The 21,298-nt window shown below is 46.3% G+C and overlaps 2 protein-coding genes across 2 annotated transcripts in view; one reads left to right on the top strand and one right to left on the bottom strand.

Annotated features, from left to right (window-relative positions):
* CSMD1 (CUB and Sushi multiple domains 1) overlaps positions 1 to 14,871 on the bottom strand; it is a 1,821,295-nt gene extending 1,806,424 nt beyond the window's left edge. The window contains exon 1 of the mRNA XM_059909813.1: positions 14,796 to 14,871. Coding sequence (XP_059765796.1) covers positions 14,796 to 14,871 — 76 coding nt within the window. The remainder of the gene's footprint in view (positions 1 to 14,795) is intronic.
* On the top strand, positions 14,870 to 20,014 carry LOC132356732 (voltage-dependent anion-selective channel protein 3-like). The gene is made up of 3 exons (XM_059909811.1): positions 14,870 to 15,042; positions 18,067 to 18,221; positions 19,516 to 20,014. Exons 1-3 carry the CDS (start codon positions 14,870 to 14,872, stop codon positions 19,986 to 19,988), a joined length of 801 nt encoding a protein of 266 aa, XP_059765794.1. The 3' UTR covers positions 19,989 to 20,014.
* Positions 20,015 to 21,298: the final 1,284 nt, after the last annotated feature.

Here is a 21,298-nt window from a genome sequence, read left to right as displayed (position 1 = left end):
ACTTGTTTAATGTGCTTTGCTCTGACAAGACATGAAATTGTGCTGAAAAGCCTGCTTCTCTGGAGCAGTTCCTCAGCATTATCTGGGAAGCTGGTTTCCGGGCTATAGTCCTCAGTTTGGCTCAAATAAAACTCTTTTCTATTCTTATTATTGACTGCTTATTGATTATTTTTGTTGACAGACTCTACCTTTGAATATTCAACACAGGTATTCAGACCTAGAGCAGGAGGAGGAGGTATGGCAGATTTTCAATTCAATGGTCAATCACACTTAAGTGATGAGACCCTAAACTGGGTAAACTGGGAAGCCTAGACCAGAAGGAAAGGGCCAGAGCCTGACTGTCCTGGCGCTACTGACTGCTCCATCTTTATAGAAGGGGTTTGAGTTTAAGTCAATGAACAGGGCCCTAACAATTTTACACACTGTAATCTTCCAGACTCTCCAATTCCACTGATTGTCCTTCATGTTCAGAAAAGGTAATGTTTACTACGCCGCCTAGCAAAGACCTCACCTACGTAGGCTTTTCACAAGGCTTACTTGGCAAGGTGCAGTATTTCAAATTCTCTTTGTAAAAGTAACCTCAGATACTTTTCTTAGGAAAAACTATGCAGTTAGAAAAAATATACAAACTCTTTCAGAATATAAAAGCATCGCATGGTGTCAAGAATACAGCCAATGAGCCTTCAGATAATGCTATTTTAAAAAGTTTTCTACTCTTTTCTTTTATTGTTTCTCTCATGGTCACTTCAAATGTCAAGGCTTCCTGGTCATAAATGACTTTAAAACACATTTCTTCAAAGTGACTGTACTGAGCATTTAACGTTTTTCAACCCAAATGTGAGGCATGAGGCCAAATCATGACGGGGATCCGATTATCACTTGACCTTACTGAGCAATCGATATATTTTTTTTTAATCTGTCAATGAAGTAGCGAATGTAAAAGTATCCTGAACATCCCAAAGAATTGTAGAAACTAGTATCAGGATGATTCTTATAAAAATATAAGACACTCACATACAAATGTAATTATTAAATTATTAATCTCCACTTACAAATAATTTCTCTCCAGCAAAACTGGGCTTTCCCCAATGTTACTTCTGTGGCCATAACTAGAATTGACAGTCTAATATTTTAGTTGCCATAATAAAATAGTTGTACCATTTACTTTAGATTAGTAACTGCCAGGTACCGTTCTAAGCTTTTCATCTGTGCTCATTCATCGAATCCTTATTAAAGTCCAGTTAACAGCTCTGTGCAAAGATGAGGATACAGTGTATGAGAGAGTTTTATGTCCTTTAAGGCATATACTACTAGGGGCAGATATGGAGACTGAACCCTAACTGTTTAGCTGCCTGGAGAATGCTGTCAGACACATAAAACACAGCATTTCTGTATATCCTGTCCAAAATGGTACCCTGAGCACATAAAAACTTAAGACAATTTCTATCCTCCGACATTAATGGTCAATCGAAAAAATGAACTGGTTCTCACTTCCGTGGAGTGATTTCAGGATTCAAGTGCTTCTAATCATTAAGAAATGCAAACAGGCAACTGTCTAATTGTACTAATTGGAGCAGTTCCAATAAATAAAAGATTTCAGTGTAGTGGAATTTCAAGTGTTGAGCTCTTCGGAATTAAATATTCTTCCACGACAAATGTGTCCTCCAAATGATCGTTGATAGAAAATATATTAACTATGGACACAAAGGGAGCACCAGCTAGGTGACATTGTGGCACTGTGTTTTTCCTGACCTAAAAAAAATTATGGCAGGTAACTATTTAACAAAGTAGCTAAATCTTTTAACATGTTTCCATCTTACTGAGGGTCCTGCAGTGCCCCCAGTGGTTCTGGACCATCTCAGGAGTATGAAGGTTGAATGCTGTGCTTCTCTAGCTGCTAGGATCATATCAGGTTTTTAGTTTAAGCCTAGAACATTCCTAGCCACACTGTCCTCACGGACGATCATGTCAGGAGATTATTACTCAGTGCTGCTGCTGTACTTACACCAGGGGGATGGCGGGGGTGGGGGAGATGGAGAGTTGGGTCACCAAGAGGCATGTGGGCTCCCATGGGAGGAGTGTTCGCTTAGACTCAGTTCTGCCTTAGTTTCCCCTATGAATCTGTGCAAGACACAAGTTCTCTGGACACAAGCAAAAGAGAGTGGACTTATAAACCTGAAAGTCACTTCAAGTTCAAAAATCTTATAATCTATCTCTGCTCATCAGCATGATCTGATAAAAGCTACTTGTCTCCCCCCTCCAAGGTAATTCTTTTCAATTTAAGAACTATTATTTTATTTAGAGAAGTCTGACATAGTTACCCAAAAAAGTCAAACGACACTTAAACGCCAATGCTATAATGTGTGCATCTTTTCAGATCTTTTTACATGTGTAAAGAAGTAACTTGACTTTTCCCTACATGAAAATGGGAATGGCATATACATACTATTTTGAATTTTCAACTTAATCCTTTATCATGGACATGCTTTCGTAAAGGCAACACAGTGTGCTATAGAACAATTTATTTAGCTATTTTAGGATGACTGACATTTAAGCTCTAATTTTTCACTATCAGAGAGAGAGCTAAAATGAATATGCATATATTGCTGAAGGATGTATCACATTTCTGGGCTAAAATATCTGCCACTTTAGAATTGTGATTGGTATGGCCAAATTATCTCCTCCTTAAATTTTTCTAGATATACAACAATAGTGTATGGAAGTGATTTCTCTATGTACTTGCTAACATGTGATATACCAAGTATAGTTTTACAAATGCATTGGGGAAAATATAACATTCATTTTTCAATGTTATTTTGATCAATAATAAGTTTAGGGTTCTTTTCCTACATTTATCATTTATGTTTGTTCTTTCTATAAAATATTTATATTTGTTGCCCATTTTTAATCAGGTCCTTGGCCATTTGCTTATTGACTGAATGATGCTCTTTCTATATCAATATATTTCTAGGACACCATGGTGCACAGACTCTTAGGGTGGTCTCCACAATCCCTGCCTCCTGATGTTTATGTCCTGTACAGTTCCCTGCCCCTTGAGGTGGGCAGGACCTGGGTCTTACTTCTAACCAATAGAATAATGGAAAAAGTGATGGGCTACACATGCTCGCGTGTCCATGATCATATGATTACATATAATGCCGTAGCACCCTACTTGCTGGAGTCTCTCTCTTTCTCTGGCTTTGAGCCATGCTGGGAAGCCCCATGAGGCAAGGAACCATGACGGCCTCTCAAGGAACTGAGGGTGAGCTCTGGCCAATGGCCAGCAATAAACTTAAGCTCTCAGTCCTACAACCACAAGGAATGGAATTCCGCCAGCCACCTGAGTCATCTCAGGACTGGGTCCTTCCCCAGCTGAGCTTCAGGTTAGACTAAAGTCCCAGCCAACACCTTGATTACAGCCTTGTCAGATCAGAGGCAGAGGGCGTGTGACCCAGCTACTCTGTACACAGACACCCACACAGAGAAACTATAATCCTATCTCTGTGCTATTTTAAGCTTCTGGGTTGCGGTAATAATGTTACATAGCAATAGCTTGCTGATACAGACAGTGTTGAGAAGGAAGACTCCTCCTCCAATCGTCCTTCACAGCTCGATTTTCTAGCTCTTAACTGTTCCTGGTGATGTCTGGTCCGGCAGGGAGGATAAAAGTGGGGAACAGAGGACAACATAACATGATCTTGCTATGAATACCTTCCACTTTCTGACTCGATTCCTCCTTAATTTGGGACAAAGAATGAACACTCACTAAAAGGCATTAAAAAAAAGTGGCTCAAACCTCTTTTTCCGATTTTAAGGTTTAAAATAAATGACGCAAGATCTCCAATTTATGTACTTTTTTTCCTTCTCACAGGTTTTGTTCGTACATATAAAAGAAAACCCATCATCACTTCACTTTGTCATGTAACACTTCATATTATTTTTATCACAACTGTTTTTTAAAAGGCCTCTTATTGTCCATCCATCACAAAATTGAAAGAAAAACACATGTGCCAGGAGCTATAAATCATACCCCCAAGTTTGGCGTGGCTGTAGTTTTGGTACTTTCGGGTCAGAATACCCCTCATTTTTTAAATACCCTGACACCATGTCTCTTCTATTTGTCTTGTTGCCACTAGAGAACACTGGGAAAGTAATTTTGTAATTGCAGTGGTAAAAGAAAGAGATTAGTTCTTCTTTGTTCTGTAATCCTCTTATATAATTCTTTTAAATTAAAAAGCAGAGAGAGAAAATAGCCATGAAGATCAAAATGACAATTGTAGGTTGACATATCTGAACACGCTCTAATATCATTAAATTATTATCACTAGAAGAAGAAAAATTGCAAACAGCCCAGATACCTTACTTTGTATACAAAGAGAAACAATTATGAGAAAGAAACATGAATGAATCAAATAAGGGTGGCAAAATAATAACTTGGATATAGTGTTTCAAAGCTAATTATTTTGACATGTTCTAGCTTAGGTATGTGAATAAATAAATCATGCACAGTGACCTGAAAAAATCATTACTGATACCTTCCATTGGTCATCTCTTTCCTATGAGTCCTTTCACAAAATATTTTCAACACATTAATTTGACTCACAAAAAAATGGAGAGAATCAGGTATATGAGAACAGTTGTTTATTCACTGAAGGAATAGTGAACGTATAAGGAAGCATGATGACAGTGTGACAGTTCCAAGAATGTCTTTCGATTCTCCAAATGTTAAGATCTATGAAGTATCACTTTGCTGTACACTGGAAACTAACACAACATTGTAAATCAACTATATTTCAATAAAAAAAAATCTATGAAGTAAGAATGATATAAACAAACGGAAACAAAACCAGCAATGTTCTTGTTTGTTTGTTTTGTTTTAGAAGATCCTAAACTTTCAATTTACAATCTTATGAAAGATCATCGTGAAACACAGTAAGTAACAAAGAAATTCAGATGAAGGAGCGATTGGGTGACTGGCTTACGGGAGAGGTAAGTAGAAGCAGACTCAAGCTGCTAGGCTTGGGATAAATGGAATCAAGGTGCATTTCAGGATGTGCATTAAACTGATTTAGCTGAAGTTGGAGTCACCAGGAGGAAGCATAGAGACAGAGCGTGAGAGATGAAGCCGGATTATGAAACACTCTGAAAGTCAGTTTGGGGGAAACACGCTGTATTCTGCACAAGTACATATAGTACTTAGGATGCCAAAACACACTGCCAGTAAACCAAAAAGCGCTTTTTTCCCTACCCAATGTTCTGTTTGTATTACATTCTGGAGGTCATTACAACAAAACATGACAGTTACACCAACAATCCTGGAACTTGGCGGGGGAAAGATGTTTAAGGTAACAAAAATTCCCGTTTCCAAGAAATAGATTCCCAGCCAAAGAAGGGTAGGGTCTGACCCACTGGCTGCGTGAGGGAAGGAGGAGGGAAGGCCAAGAAAAAGATGTATATTTTCCTATTTCAGGAAATAGTCTTAGGACAGTAGTTTACATGCCTTCACATTTGGTCTTTTAGCTTTAAGGACCCACAGAAGAATTTCTGAGGAGTCTTCCATCAAGCATCAATATTTATAGGTTCATCGACACGCTCAACACTTAACCTGGTCCTCGCTGGGCTTTAAAAAAAGTGTGGGGGGCGGTGTCTGGCTGTACTTCCTCAGGGCCGGTTCTCACTCACCTTCTTTCCCACTCCTTTTGTCCCTGTTCTTTCTCCTCCACTCTTTGAGAGGCTGTATCAAGATCTCACCTCTTATGCAAACTCCTCTCCAACATCCGCATGAGCTTTAATGTCTCTGACACAGTCTAATATTTGTATAAACGCTAATAAAAGTCAAGCTATTTTAGTTTTGTTGTTGCTTCTGTTTTGAAGGATGTAAGCTCCAGGAGGGGCGTCACAGATTCAGTCTTCTTTGTTAAAGTGTGTAGGTAAATAGCAAGTACTTGTGAATTCCAGTGATACTGACTTGAGTGATTCTAGTGGCCACCTGCTGGGACGCTTCAAGTGAGCCAAAGGGTGACTATAAACCTATTTAAGAGTCTAGACTTCCCAAATCTCTTCTCTGGCCCCTAGGTCTTCATTGCTAAGCACAGTAGTTGACTAGAAACATACATTTCCCTCAAATGATAGCAGCTCCTTCTAGATGCTTAAGTGTAATAATGAGATGATTTTTCCCACTTGACTTTCTCTTGATGTTATCTACAAAAAATTTTTTAAAGTATAAGGATTTATATTTAGAAAATGTCATATTGTTTCCATCTAAAAGGGAGCACCCTACTGAGCAGGTAGCCCACACATAAACTGCAACCTCATTTCTAGAGCCAGCACCATAAAAAAGAGAAAACTCCAATGGCTGGATTTGACTTAAATTGTTCACAATAATTATATTTTGAAAGAAAGGAGAACAAGAATGAGATGGATAGGAAGGCAAGATTGATGCCGAAGAAATTTACATTTCTAGCGCAAGAAGGGAAGTATCTGCTCCATTTTGTTAATTTCTTGTAAAAATGTGACCCTTCTTATGTTGTCAGGGTCCCTCCTCTATTATGTACGAAGTGTCAATCACACCCTGCAAGTCTTAACTATCCACAGCTGTATTATACATCAAAGTACATCACTTTTCTAACCACACACAAAAAAAGTCTGAAACAAGGAGACAAAAATTGTTGACAGCCTTTGAACACACTCTGGTTCATTCTTTGAAAGAAAAGTGAATATCCTTAAGCCCAGGAGAATCCATTTTCCTAAGAAGGAGCTGTGTTTAACTTTCTGTATCTCTGAAGATTCTCTATTTGCATAAAAGTCAAAGGTCTGTGGTGCTGATTATCCATTTACTGATAGAAAAAGGAAGTGAAAATTCACTCAGAGAGTTCTCTGGTTTTAAGAACTCGGGTCAAGGGTGCGGAATTTTATAGGAACAGGAATGGCGAGAGCCCACCATATATTTTACATGACTCTCAACTTCACGTAGACAATTACTCACTTGTAAAAGATCAATAAAGACACTTTCTCTTAAAAACAAGAGGAGAAATAAGTAAGTTTCTGTGAAGAAAGGCACAGAGATTCACCAGGCATCTGGAAAAGGACTGCTTAGAATTCACAATTAATTTCAAAGGCTTTAATTCATTAGAGATCACTCCCCAAATAATTCTAATTTTAATCTAACACTTAGCTCCTTCTTCTGTAACACTAATCATATCAGAGTATACTAAACAGTAAAAGAAAAAAAAATAATTTATTCGTACGGCATTTTTATATGAAAGAGTACAATTATCCCTTGAAGTCATTCCATAATATAAACACTACAGACAAGGAACTTGAATCTCAGCTTTGCTGCAAAACCATTAAAAAAAAAAAAAAAAAGATTAAACAGCCTAGAATGATGAACACTGATAATGGGGGCACTAATGATAAAGAAGAAATCTTCTGAAATAATTGCACAGTTTCATAATATAGTATTATTTGTCATGAAATCAGGGTGGGCTAATTAGCCTGTGAAGTCTACGTGAAGAGGTTATTAGATTTTGAGGACTCATTGAAAGGGAGGTCGAGATAGACAGATAGAAAGATAGATAAATAGACAGATAGAAAGATAGATCTCTGACACCACCCAAAACTACTATTGAGAATCACCTGAGGGAGAAGCCTTGGGATTTGCATTGAAACAAGGCCTCAAGTGATTACTATGCACACAAAGTTTGCAAAAGATTATTCAAAAACTCGGCATCAAGGCCACAATGCCAACATCTACTACGATAAAGGTAACATGTTTAGTACCCAAAACATACATTGGAGAAATGCTTGATGTCCTCAAAAGCTGCTCTGATTCCACTGGGACTCATGTGGCTTAAAATTATCTGGATAAATCAGGCAGACAGTTGGATTTACATTAATCCAACATGCCACATGAGGTTTTCTTGGATCTTACTGAGGTGAAACAAAACACACACAACCCGAAAATAAATGAATAAAGGTGCTTAGAATCAGGGTAATATTTTATGTAATTTAAATCTCTGGTTGCAATAATATCCTAAAAGTGACTCATTTGTGAAAAAAACTGGGAAGTAGTAGTACCAATGAGATTCTTTCATGCCTCTATCTCCCTTGATCTCATGTTAGTAACAAGGATAATTTTTAAATCACAAAGCATTATTCATGACTTCTGGCTTTCCAGACAATAGGGCAAAATCACATTAAGATTATAAGCATTAAGATGGAAGTATCACTTTTATTCTACTTATATTTGCAAAGAATGACAATCGTGAAATATCCCTTTCCCTTTTATAGCTTTCCCCGAGCTAAAACTAGTGCAAAATAAAGCAGGAGGATTTCAACCAATAAATTGCAAAATGTATTAGAAGCATAAAAGATACAGTAGTTATTTTTAATACATGTCCACGCCTGCATGTTTTTCATTCACCAAAGAAGTTTTAGCAAGAGATACATATAGTGGGTCAAAGTAACAGTGACTCTAAATCAAGTTAATTTGTTGTAATGTTATTCCTAAGTAGAATGTTTCCAGCATATGCAGAAGGAGGTTTTGCTAAATGAGACAGTGTGCCTAGCGATGATGAAATCTCCTGCACCTAGAACAAAGATGTTCAAGACTAAAGACAGACCGTGCAGCCTCCTTAGACCACTGAGGGCATTTCCTCTCCTCCAAACTAGGGGTTGGTATAAACGGTTTAAGGAAATTGCAGCTAAATTCAAAAATGAAAAGAAAAGAAAAAAGTGTTTCATACTCTGCATCCAAAGAGGTTGATCTGTGGGGGGGAGAGGAGGACCACACGGTATGCATTATTTCCATAAAGCTGCTACAGTCAGTTTTAACCAGTTCAATGAAAAATTTTTCTTCTATTCTTTTTTTCTATAATGGGATTTTAATTCTGGTACTTATCCACTTGCATACTTGGGCCTAAATTCCACCCTACATATGGACAGATTAATTAGTCAAAGGTCATTTAAGATCATCTTAACATCACTGTACAAGAGACTTATTTCCTTGCACTTAGGCAAATACCTAAATATGATTATCTGATTTTCATACTCACAGGTGGTCCTGAAATGGACACCCAGTGAGCTAAGCCCAGTGGCCATGCAACTGAAGACAAGCTCAAGGGGTTGATTTCCTTTAGGATCAGTTATTTTCAGCCCAGCCAAAGTGTCAATTTCTTTGCCCCAGATGGCACATCCAGCCAATCCTCCTGTTTCAAACATTATCCATGTCTGGTCTCCATGGTGGCCTGACTGCAAAGTGAAACTGGTTTGATTCTATCAGTTACCACTACTGGTCCAGTAATCCAGCTTCCTACTCCAGCGGCACAGGGACCAACAGGCTTTTAAATATGACCAGGTAACCCAAGGACGCAAATACCGTAGGCCGTACAATATCTATACCTTTAACTCAGATGTCTTCTTCTGATGTATTAGCTAAACAAATAAAATTAAAAGACAACATAGCTTTGTCATCTACTCTATGCAAGGAGTACCCAATCAACTTCTTAATTCCAGAGAGAAATGAACCTCACCAGAGAAATAGAAAAGGCTAAAGGGAATGTGAAGTTTAAATCGCACGTATGCAAGTCCTAGTGGCTTATTTTCACTGTGAGCTCAGCAGAAAGAGGCCCACTTAGAATTCCGTAGAGCACAGAGTATTTAATATGCCATTTGCATTTTGACAGCTTAGAAATGTCTACACTGGATTTGCTATTTCCTCTGCAATGAGCGCTAACCTGCCACGGAGCCTTTGTTTATCTGTTTCTTAAAGGAAGCAGAACCATTTTCTTGACATTTTCAAAGCCCTGTTGGCGTTTGTTTGAGACAAAAAACTGGAGACTAAGGAAGCATTGCCCCCAGGAGGAGCTGCTTCTGCCTGTATGGACTTTCCTTCTATTTTTCAGTAGTTGTGGCATGCTGGCTTAGTAGCCCTGCGGCATGTGGGACCTTAGTTCCCTGATCAGGGATCGGACCTGAGTCCCCTGCATTATAAGACAGATTCTTTACCACTGGACCACCAGGGAAGTCCCTGTACGAACTTTCAACTGTAGTTCTGGCCTTCTTCTCATCAAGCAGGACTGGCCAGCTGAAAGCCAATATCAAAATAGTGATTCCCTTTCCTTTCAAGGTCTGTGTTTGCAGAGATTCTTGAGACCTGAGGGAATTCTACTACCACTTACTACCTGCTATTGGCTCCTCGGGACTTGTTTAATGAGACCTCACTGTCCTACTAGTCAAGTTTACAAAACCTGTCACTTAGGAAGAAAGCCTCTCCTTTGCTTACCTTTTTAAGGACTTAAAATCCCTAATGAAGAATTATATAGGTGCTCCAGAAGCACTAGCGCTATGGGCTGAAGAGTTATAAACTGGAAAAGAAAAAACAAACAAACAAAAAAAACCAGAATCCTTTGACAACTCAATAAAAAATAAATGTGATTTGCTAAGCAGATCATGAATGCAGAAACATTAACTTCCTTTTAGATGGCCTGCCTTTTTAGTGATCAGGGGTTGCCCTCGAAAGCCACTTATTCACAGGAGTTCCTGTCTCCCCCAGGAGAGAGTATATATATACATATGTGTGCAGTGGCCCAGCCATCAGGATCCTGGCCAGCAAATGAAAGGTCTTAGCATCCTTCCTGGTGATGAGAATTGAGGTAACTCACATAGAAGTTGGCAGGTTTGGGAAACACCTCTCTCTCTCTCCCCCCGGCTCCCTCCTTCCCTCTCTCTCCTTGTAGGGTTTCTGTGGAAATTTGGCAAGGCATACTTAAATCTCTTTGCTGGGTGGGTTGGTGAATTTCAGAATCAGGGATTTTGAGAAACACTCCACCTTTCTCTCCCAGGCTTCCTACGGTGAGACCCATAGGGCTACTATTATATGTGCCTCTTTTTAGGACACTTTCTGAATAATGCCTGCAAATAGCTGCATTCTCCTTGCTGCACAAACTGGCAAAACACAACTGAGAAGCAAACTTTGTCCAAACAGGCAGTAGATCAGCCGCAGATAAAGGGCGCAAATCTCAGTGCTCACGGAATGAATTATTCCACCTACTTACTAGACGAATATTGTAGAGGCTTTCAAGCCTTCTTCCCCCTCCCGTGGTCCCTGCAAATGTGCTGCTTTTAAAGAGGTATGTATACTTGAGACTCAACCTTTACAACAGCGTTAGTAATCAAAAAGAAAAAGAGTATCACAAGGGAATCCCGGGTACCCCAGGCCGAAAGCACAACCAACTACAGCTGACAACCCGGGTACTGAAGGTACCGGGCTCTGATGACCGCGACCGCAGCCGCCTCCAGCCTCTCACGACTCGCAAACAGGTCACGAATTCCGCCCCACGCATCAAAACTCTCCGCCCGCCGGCGCGGCCGCGGGAGCCGCCACCTGGGCGCGCGCGGCTCGGCTCCCGCGGCGGCGGCTGGCGCTGCCCCCAGCGCTCCCCGCTCCTCCTCAGGGAAGCCCTCCCGCGCGCCTGCGGCCCGGGCGCCCCCCAGCAGAGGCCCGACCTCGGCCACCCGGGCTCGCTCGCCAAGGGGACTGCGAGCCCCGCTCCCGCCCCCCAGCCGCCAGAGCGCTCGCAGGGCCTTGCCGGCGCTGGCGTCCCCAGCCTCCTGCCCGCATCCCGCTCCCACGCGGCCACCTGCGCGCCCACGTGACCCCGCGGGCGCGGAGGAGACGCGGCCCCGGACCCCCCGGGGGTGATGGGGAGCTACGCGCAGGCACCGCAGCCTCCGCCAAGCGACAGCGCAGGGAGCGCGGCCGCTCCACGCGCAAATACACACACACACACACACACACACACACACCCTACTCTCGGTGCCTCACGCGCAAATACACACACACACACACACACACACCCTACTCTCGGTGCCTCACGCGCAAATACACACACACACACCCTACTCTCGGTGCCTCACGCGCAAATACACACACACACACACCCTACTCTCGGTGCCTCACGCGCAAATACACACACACACACACACACCCTACTCTCGGTGCCTCACGCGCAAATACACACACACACACCCTACTCTCGGTGCCTCACGCGCAAATACACACACACACACACACACACACCCTACTCTCGGTGCCTCACGCGCAAATACACACACACACACCCTACTCTCGGTGCCTCACGCGCAAATACACACACACACACACCCTACTCTCGGTGCCTCACGCGCAAATACACACACACACACACACACCCTACTCTCGGTGCCTCACGCGCAAATACACACACACACACACACACACACCCTACTCTCGGTGCCTCACGCGCAAATACACACACACACACCCTACTCTCGGCCCCTTACGCGCAAATACACACACACACACACACACCCTACTCTCGGTGCCTCACGCGCAAATACACACACACACACCCTACTCTCGGCCCCTTACGCGCAAATACACACACACACACACACACACACACCCTACTCTCGGTGCCTCACGCGCAAATACACACACACACACACCCTACTCTCGGCCCCTTACGCGCAAATACACACACACACACACACCCTACTCTCGGTGCCTCACGCGCAAATACACACACACACACCCTACTCTCGGCCCCTTACGCGCAAATACACACACACACACACCCTACTCTCGCACCGCGCACGCCAGGGGGCCCGGGACCCTGGGTTCCACTTCTTGGCTTCTGCAGCCGGCACCGGGGACCCCCAGCGCGCAGGAGGCTCTGTCTTCCGTGCGGCTGCCCCTCCAGGGAGCCCAGGACTTTGCGCCCCTTGCCGGGTTGACCCAGGATCGGCCAGGGCAACCCCCGGCCCGTCCCCGGCCGAGCCCAGAGGCCCGGCCCACCCTCGCGGCGGCGGCATCCGCCCGGCACACAAGTGTGCGGATTATTAAGCAGCCCGGGCAGGGCCGCCGCCTCCTCGGCGCATCAAGCCCTGCGAATTGCAGCGGAAGGGCGCTCAGAGCGCGCGGAACCGCGGGGAACCGAGAGTGCGCTCAGAGGCTGAGCTGCCTGCCGAGGCCGGGAGGCGGCCGGGGCCCAGCTGGGCTTGGAGCGCTGGGGAGAGGGGCGGGAAGTTGTGCAGAGTTGCGTAGCAGGTGTTTCCTCTCCGCGCAGGGGCTTGGTGGGACCCCCGACACACAGACGCACACCTGCCAGGGACAGCCCCCTTTGCCCTCGACCCTTCCTGCTTCGCCCTCTGTGCCCAGCCAGTCCAGCGCGCCCGGAGGCCGCTGCCCGCCCGCCCGGCTCGGCTGGCCGTGCCTCCGCGGTGGCTCCATCAGCGGGGCGGCTGGACCAAGCCGGGCAGGTGGGCGGAGGGTCGGTGTCTTCGGGAAGCTCCCCAATCCCGAGCAACCCTGAGCTCCAGCAACTAACCCTGCGTTTGCGCTCCCTGGGATCGTGGGGCGCATTCCCACAGACACCCCTTTGTGACACCCCAGTGCTTGCCCGGAGGGGCTGGTGCCGAGCTGTCGGCTCTCAACCAGCCCCGGACGCAGGTGGAGAGGACGCCTAATCTGCCGTCGCTCCATCTCGCCCCAGGCCGGGCCCATCTGGAGTTTTCCTACGGAACCAGAGACAGTCCTCCTTCGCCTTGTCAATCACCCCTGAATCTGGAACACTGAAGGAATAGAAAATGGGAGGAGAAGAAGATGGAAGAATCTAGAGAGGAAAGGGGAGTTTTACATGGGAAAGAGCAAATAGCCATTAAAAAGAAAAACAAAAACAAAAACATGATTTGACTCCATCCTTTAAAAAGGAAAAGAAAAAAATTATATAGATATTTTCGGGAGTGGGACGATGTGTGTTGATTGACGGAGCGCGGGGGGAGTATCCAAGGAGGCTACAATGAGGAAATGGGGGCAAGTACTTTGCAATGTGAAAATCCATCTATATCCCCTCTCTCTCTCTTCTCTGTCTCTCTCTCCCTGTCTCTCTGAATCAAGAGGGACCTTGTTTTCTTTCCCAGAGAATAGACAAGTGCAGGAGCTGCTGCCAGCCCCGAGGTTGCAGCCCGTAGGCTAGTTGGCGGAAAACATTTCCTAACTCGTTTCAAGGAGAACACCAAGTTCACGGAGCTCCAAGCCGAGGAGCGACCCGGGGACACTCCTTCCCCTGACCAGGGATGGCAGGGGGGAAGAACCCTGTGAGCAGGCGACTGTGGCTGGAGCTGAACCCCGTCCAGGTCTCCCTGCTCTCTCCACGCACCTCGCCGGCTCCTTCCAACTTGCAGGGAGCGAAGTGCGGGGAGAGGAAGGAGGGGGCGGCCTGGCCGAGGACGTGGGAGGGAGAGGGAGGAAGGGTGCGCGGTGCCCGGTCTGCAGGCCGCTTCGCCCGTGGCGCCCGGACCCCGAGAGGGCCAGAACTTGCCGGGCCGCCTCGGCCCGGGCCACTTTCCCAGCCGCTCCGGGTCCGGGGAGAACGTCCCGGGAACCACCGAGCCACCCGGACCCGCTGTGCCCACATCGCCGAGGGGGCACCACCGCCCGCCGCGGCGCGGTTTCAGCCCAACTCGGGGTTGGCTCCTTTCTCCCTAACAGCCCCCAGCGCCGAGAGAGGAGAGACATTTCGTTTCGGCCCAAGTCAGGGGGAAGGAGAGGCGGGGGTGGGGCGCGGGAGACGAGGGCGGGCAGAGGCGATGGAAGCCGCCTCCCGGCATCGCGATCCCCGGGCGTCCGCGACGGAGAGCCGCCGGCGGAGGCCGGCCACTCGGTACCCTGCCCTCCTCCAAACGGGCCCCTGGTTCGCCAACGGGGCCTCGGAGGGTTCGCCCATCTCCCCCGGCAGCCGGCGAGCCCGCCTTACCCTTGGCTGCGGGGAGGAGCCCCGCGCACAGCGCCAGCAGCGCCAGCAGCGCCTTGCATTTCCTCCGCGGAGTCATGTCTGCAGACACTCCACACGCGCACGACACCGATGGCTCTTCTCACACGCGCCCGTCGCCTCCGAGGCACGGCACGACTACGGACAGAGCCGGAGAATCACCGGAGGGCAAGGCGAGCCGGGGGCAAGATCCCGGTCCCCAGACCGGCCGCGCATCCGACGCCTCCCGCAGGTCTGGGCGCCCGGCTGGCTTCGCTCTCATAGCATCGGGTCCCGAACCACTGCAGGCACGGCTGCGCTGCTCCGAGCGCCGACACCGGGCTGCCGGGCCGGGGCCGGGGCCGGGCGCCCGCCGAGCCGGGCAGGAAGGCACCAAGGCGGCGAGGCTGCGGGAGGAGGCGAGGCGGGGAGAGGAGCGCGCGCAGCCGGGAGAGACCCGGAGCGGAGGCAGCTGGAGAGCCAGCCAGCGAGTGGGAGCTGCGGGAGGGACGGGGGGGGGGGGGGAGGGAGGGGGCGCGAGGGGAGGAGAGCCAGTCTAGGGAGGGGAGGCGGAGAGCGCAGAAGACAGGCTGCTAGCTGCACAAGGAGCCGCTGCCGTGGCGGCCGGACTCAACCATCCCTACCCACGGAGAGGGGAAGGAGGCTGGGACGGCGCCATCCCAGACAGAGCCCGGCCTCGGGCCCCGGGCTCCCCGCGCCGCGCCGCGCCGCGCTCTCCTCGGCCTCCGGCGCCGCCGTGCGCAGGCTGGGGAAGGAGTCTTGGGCGCTCGCGCGGGGGACACGCGCGCCACACACCCGCGAGAGGCCAGGCCACCGGGCGACTCCGACACCCAGAGGGAGGCTGCGAGGGCAGGGGCTGGCCTCCGTCTGCCCATCTCTCTTCGTGCCTGCCCGGAGAGAAGCCCCCTGCGTAACTTGGGAAAGAAACCCAGTGGGAATGAGAGCCACCAAGGCTCTAACTCCAAGGGAGGAAAATAAACATCGATTTACTTTATTTCGAGATCATTTTTGGCAAGATGACGACTGGCATGGAGCTACAAAGCTTTTCCGATGTCCTGACTTAGGGTTAATCACGCACAAACCTACGTTCAGAATAAATTCAAAATCAGGAAGGGTGTCTAGAATTGATAGTGGGGTCTGGTGATGAGAGATGGCGTGCTGGCACACCTTCAGGTGCAACCCTATATAAAACGGAATGGGTCGGGTAGGGACTTGAGGAGAAAAGAGAGCTTCTTTTCTGAATCTGCAAAGAGATAAACGGAGCAGAGAGAGAACCCGGTGGTTGATAGAATGAGCCAGATTTCACCCAACTCCTAGAGGAGGTGTCCGAGCAATCTGGGGGGAATGTGTAAGGCAAGGCATTTCAGGGGAAGGTTCATAGGAAAATAGAAACCATAGGTGAATGCTAGTCTTCCTACAAAGGGTCATTTGAAGGATTCACCGTTTCGACCAAAAAGGGTTAGATAATTCCATTACAGATTGGAGGAACCAGAACAGGGAAACCCCACACCTTAGTAAGAGAGGATTATATTCTGTGTCCAGAAGCATTCCAGAACACCAGCAGTCCTAAACGCTGCACCCCTCACATCGCTGGGTGATCTTGGTGGAGTGAAGGGCCCACTGTTGGCAACGGGTCATGAGCTTCACTCCACCTGCGTTTTGTCGGTTCGTCTGCAAGATTAAATAGGTTGACCAATTCATAATGTTTTAGACCCCTGCCTTCTTTTTCGTAGGTTCCCCTTGTCCCAGCGGTCACTGGGATACATAGAAACGCAATGGTGAATCCAGGAAATGAGGGGCTACAGTCTTGAAATTTCAGCACCAAAGCATGGTAGGCTCCGTCTCCTTTTTCTCCTTACCAGGAAAAACTGGACCCTCCATCAAAACTCTCCTCCCTCATACAGAGGTGAGCGTCTGAGGAGGAGGGGGCAAATGTGCTTCTCGGAATGTTGCAGCCCTGGGTATGACCCGGGTTTTCTACTTGCCGAGTCCTATTTTGCCCCAGTCATCCCTGGGGGGGAGAACAGAAGACAGAATGGCACAATCACTGGGGAATTCACAGTGGAACCCAAATTCTTTAGGCTGAACTAGGCATGTAGAGACGAGGGTTGTCCCTTCTGAGGTCTTAAATCAGATCCCAGATGGTACCTGTAACTCAGCAAGTGAACAAAAACACTTTTTAAGACCCATTAAGTGCTCCAGTAGTTCATCTCGAGCGGTGCATCAGAAAAACAATTGATCTCTTTGGAGAACTAAAGAGCTGACTTCTTGAGAAACATGTCTTGTCTTTGCACTACTCTTCCTAATGACTCGTGTCACCAAGAAGGATTTCTGCCATTAAAAAACGTTTCCAGAATCTAACCGTCCTGGGCTGGGACTCATGGATGATTTTGACTTTATTAGCATCCTGGTCAGCAACGCTGAATGTCACCTGTGAAACTGAACACCCTTACACTTAATTGTGACCGACTCAGGCTACAGGCTGAGGGTCGCCTTCCTTGGGTTCTGCTTGAAGTCTTTAATGCCACCTCCTTTCTCTGGGGTGCAGAACATCTATCTGATTCCCATTCTTTGAGAAGTAAGGAAGCCCATACCAGTAACTACCCATTTCTGCTGTGATTTACTTGGGGTATTTTCTTTGGCCAGATCACATAACAGAGAGTTACAATGATTCATGCCAAATTTCTGACCCTAAGTATGAAGAGGGTGCGAGATTGCTGTCAAATAAGATGGGCTGGTTTTGTAATATGGTTGTACCTGTGTGTTAATATTATGATATTCCCCCCCCCCCCACCTCAAAGCCGGTTTAATTTGGAAGGCAATCATGGGGCACTGCTGCCACCTAGTGTCAAGCTTTTTCTGTTGGGTTTTTGCAGAGAAATCCATGGTCCCCTTGGGCTTCTCTCTCTTATCTCATCTGAGGTTCCCTACTTGGGTTTTGAATGCCCCTCCAGAACACTCTTGCACCCGTCATGTAATCAGCCTGTAGATGAAGTCTATTATTAGGTTCCTAGAGGCTTTTTCCCCTTTTGATTTTTAAGTGACTGTGAAAGCCTTGATTTATATCACAACTCTAATGCCAGATATTTAGAGCAGTATAAACCAAATGGGACTAGAGGAAGTAAGTTACTGTAGGGAATTCACACCAGGCAGCTCTGTGACCACTTCTCTGTGTTGGCCTGCGGTGCCTGGAACACTGCACTTGGGCACTGGGTTTTTTTAATTAATTAATTTTTTTCTCCATTTTCCATCCTAGGCATACTGTTGTCCATAGCCTCGGGAGTCTGGCTGAGCAGCACGAGAAATATCATTGGCACCCAGGGATGAGAGCTGAGCAGTGGAATCAAAGGCAAAGAGGGTCTGACATACTGGGAAAGAAAAAGACACCCCCAACCTCAAGTAACATCTACAGTAAGACTTGGAAAGTTGACAACATAAACATGTGAGAAGTGCTGTAACCGAAAAGGGAGAGTGGTTTTATTTTAAGTGAATGTGTCTGAGGAGGGGACAGACTATATGAACAGGGTACTTGAGATAAAATTAGAAATGAAAAACCGTGCACACATGAGAATGCTAATTAGCTGGAAACGCGGCACATGGATGGAAATATCAGAACGCAGTACATTGCAGTGATTGCTAAACGGGATATCTTTTGACTTAGTTAATGTCATGTACCAAAACTGATGGTGACTAGGGCACTGGGGAAATTCTTTTCTTCATGGAGGGGCGAGAATGAGGGCCATACAATTCAGGTTTCCCTAGATGGAATGCCTGTCTTCAGAGAGCAAGATGGGAGGGAGGAGGGCAAGGAATAAGAGAAGTCAGGATGATCACTTATTGTTTGCAAAAGCCTTTTATACAGAATCTTATTTCTATTATGATTGCTTTTATCACCCCCCCTCAATGATAAGGAAATGGCAGCTTTGAGAAATGAAAATTTGTAGGAGGTCAGGTCTTACTAAGGACCTGATGGTAACTTACAATCTGTTACCATCGACTTTGTCGCTGTTTTGCTGCATCAACGTTTAAAAACCCTTCCTGCTGCCCCTCCCCACACTGAGGAGCTTACACACCTGGACTCCAGGCTTCTTCCCTACACTCCAGGCTTCTTCCCTACACAGGAGTCTCCATACTCCTGGCACACCTGTGGTCAATTTATAAAGGGCCAGGCATCTAGAGAGCGCTCCACCCAGTAACATCAGAATACAGGCATGATGGGGACACTCTCCAAGACAGATCATTTGCATTAAAACAAGAAGATTCTGTGACTCTTTGCAACTATTTATTCATGTAAATTTTGACTCTTAAAACTATTCTATGGACTGGCTTAAAATAAATAAGCTGGTTGGTCCAGAAAAATCTATATCAACATTACTGCCAAGACTGAAACAATCCCGTTTATAGGAGGCCTTCAATTTCCCACTCTTCTTTCCTGTGTTCGGTACAAATACGGTATCAAGAGTCAGTTTCAACCCTTCAACCAACTTATTCTCCAAAGAGATTTCTGTCCCAAGGGTACTGTCTGTGTTCCACTTTTGGGTGAAGGTCAGTCCATAGTTACAAATCTTGTATTTGGTCTCTAGGTTGCCTGATGCTTTCCCTGTATCAGTGTAAGCATGACCAGAAGTAGAAAATTCCACTCCACTACATGACTTGGTTCTCAGATCTATTTTCACCATGCCAAATCCATATCTTTTGTTGACAGATTTTTCTGGACCAACCGTCTATGGCTGGGCTGTGTGGGCCATTGAAGGTTGGCTTGCTGGCTATCAGGCGAGTTTTGACACAGCCAAACCCAAACTGTCACAGAATAATTTCGCCCTGGGTTACAAGGCTGCAGACTTCCAGCTGCACACTCACGTGAGCGATAGCACTGAATCTGGAGGGGCGATCTACCAGAAGGTGAACAAGAAGACTGAAACATCAATAAACCTCGCGTGGACGGCTGGCAGGAACAACACGTGTTCCGGCATCTCTGCTAAGTACCAGCTGGATTGTAGAACTTCTCTATCTGCTAAAGTGAATAATGCCAGCCTGATTGGACTGGGTTATCCTCAGACCCTTCGACCAGGAGTGAAACTGACCCTGTCAGCTCTAATCTGTGGAAAGAACTTCAATGCAGGAGGGCACAAGGTCGGGCTGGGATTTGAACTAGAAGCTTACTGTGGTTTTGAATAAAGCATCAGCTTTGTCTCTGGAGGTGAAGAGAAATGAGCCCACTATGTTGTGGCCTTAAAATTCTTCTGTGAAATTTCAAAGGTGTGAACTTTTCCTTCTTCCAAAGAACTCTAATCCTCCCCACACTGAAGCCTCGATATTGAGTCCAGCCTAAGGGAGGTGTGCTTGAAGGCACGCCCGGAAGTTGTCATGTTCGTGCCACAGTTCAGTTCAGTTCCGCAGTGTTATTTTCAATGGGTTGCTCGGCGAAGGTGTAGTGCCATGTTACAAAGGAGATGACCCGACCCCACCCTCCAGTTGTCCATCACATCCTGCATGTCCCAAAACACTTTTTCATGACCTTGTAACATATTGGTTTCTGTGTAGTAGTGGAATCTTTGGTTTTGAATCAGAGTAAAATAAAATAAACCCATCACATTTGGAACATAAAAAAAATAAATAAATAAAATAAATAAGCTGAACACTTTTCCCTGTTTTTCTAATAAAGTAACACCTTTAACTGTGTGTGCGCACACACAGGGAGTACACACACACACGGGGAGTACACACACATGGGGAGTACACACACACACGGGGAGTACTCCCCCTTCTGTTAATGACTTCTTTGAAGGCAGAGGAGAAGCATTAGGATGTAGGAAATTAACAAGTGTCAAATAAATCTGAGTCTGGAGGGGAACCATGCTGGGAAGGAGAAAATTGGCCAATGTCTCCTTTCACAAATGGGTAGCTAAGTGAAAGGGGTGCAGACTGCAGTCTTCATTGTGTATGGGAATGACATGGAAGGCTTGTTGGGGTGCACAATGCTGACCCCCAAACCCAGAGCTTGTGATTCAGCCTGTCTGGGATGGGGCCCAAGAATTTACCTTCCCACCAAGTTTCTAGATGATGCATGCATGCCAAGAATATTCTTAGAGAACCACTGGTACAGGGGTTGACTTTGGGTCAAAAGGACTGGCTTTGAATCCTGTATCTGCTGCTCTCTGAGCAAGGGAACTTTTTTCCTAAAAAACCCTAATTTACGTATAAGTTTGCTCATCTGAAAATATGGAAAATGCTATTTACCCAATAAACTTAGAAAAAGCAACAATATAGGCACAGTGGCTGATGTATAACAAATTCTCAAAAATATGATTTCCTTTTCTATCCCTTCAGTCTCTGAAGGAGGAGAGAAGACACCCAGCTAGAGACAGGCTTCCCCATCTGTTCGGATCCATATTTTAGGAGTGGCAAACTGGATTTTGGTAGGAAAAAAGAAACACATTCAGTCAACCTCTCCCAGGTTGTCCCACGGTGAACCCAGCAGGATTCCA

Source organism: Balaenoptera ricei, chromosome 21, assembly GCF_028023285.1.
Source record: "Balaenoptera ricei isolate mBalRic1 chromosome 21, mBalRic1.hap2, whole genome shotgun sequence".
Lineage (NCBI taxonomy): Eukaryota > Metazoa > Chordata > Mammalia > Artiodactyla > Balaenopteridae > Balaenoptera > Balaenoptera ricei.
The sequence above is the reverse complement of the archived record's forward strand: the minus strand, read 5'-3'. Positions and strand labels throughout refer to the sequence as shown.

Excerpts from the sequence above, each read along its gene's own strand:
- LOC132356732 (XM_059909811.1), top strand. The coding sequence starts at position 14,870 with ATGTCTGCAGACACTCCACACGCGCACGACACCGATGGCTCTTCTCAC. Across the intron at positions 15,043-18,066 it reads GCATCCGACGCCTCCCGCAG|GCATACTGTTGTCCATAGCC; the intron begins GTCTGGGCGCCC and ends TTTCCATCCTAG. Across the intron at positions 18,222-19,515 it reads AACCTCAAGTAACATCTACA|ATTTTTCTGGACCAACCGTC; the intron begins GTAAGACTTGGA and ends TTTTGTTGACAG.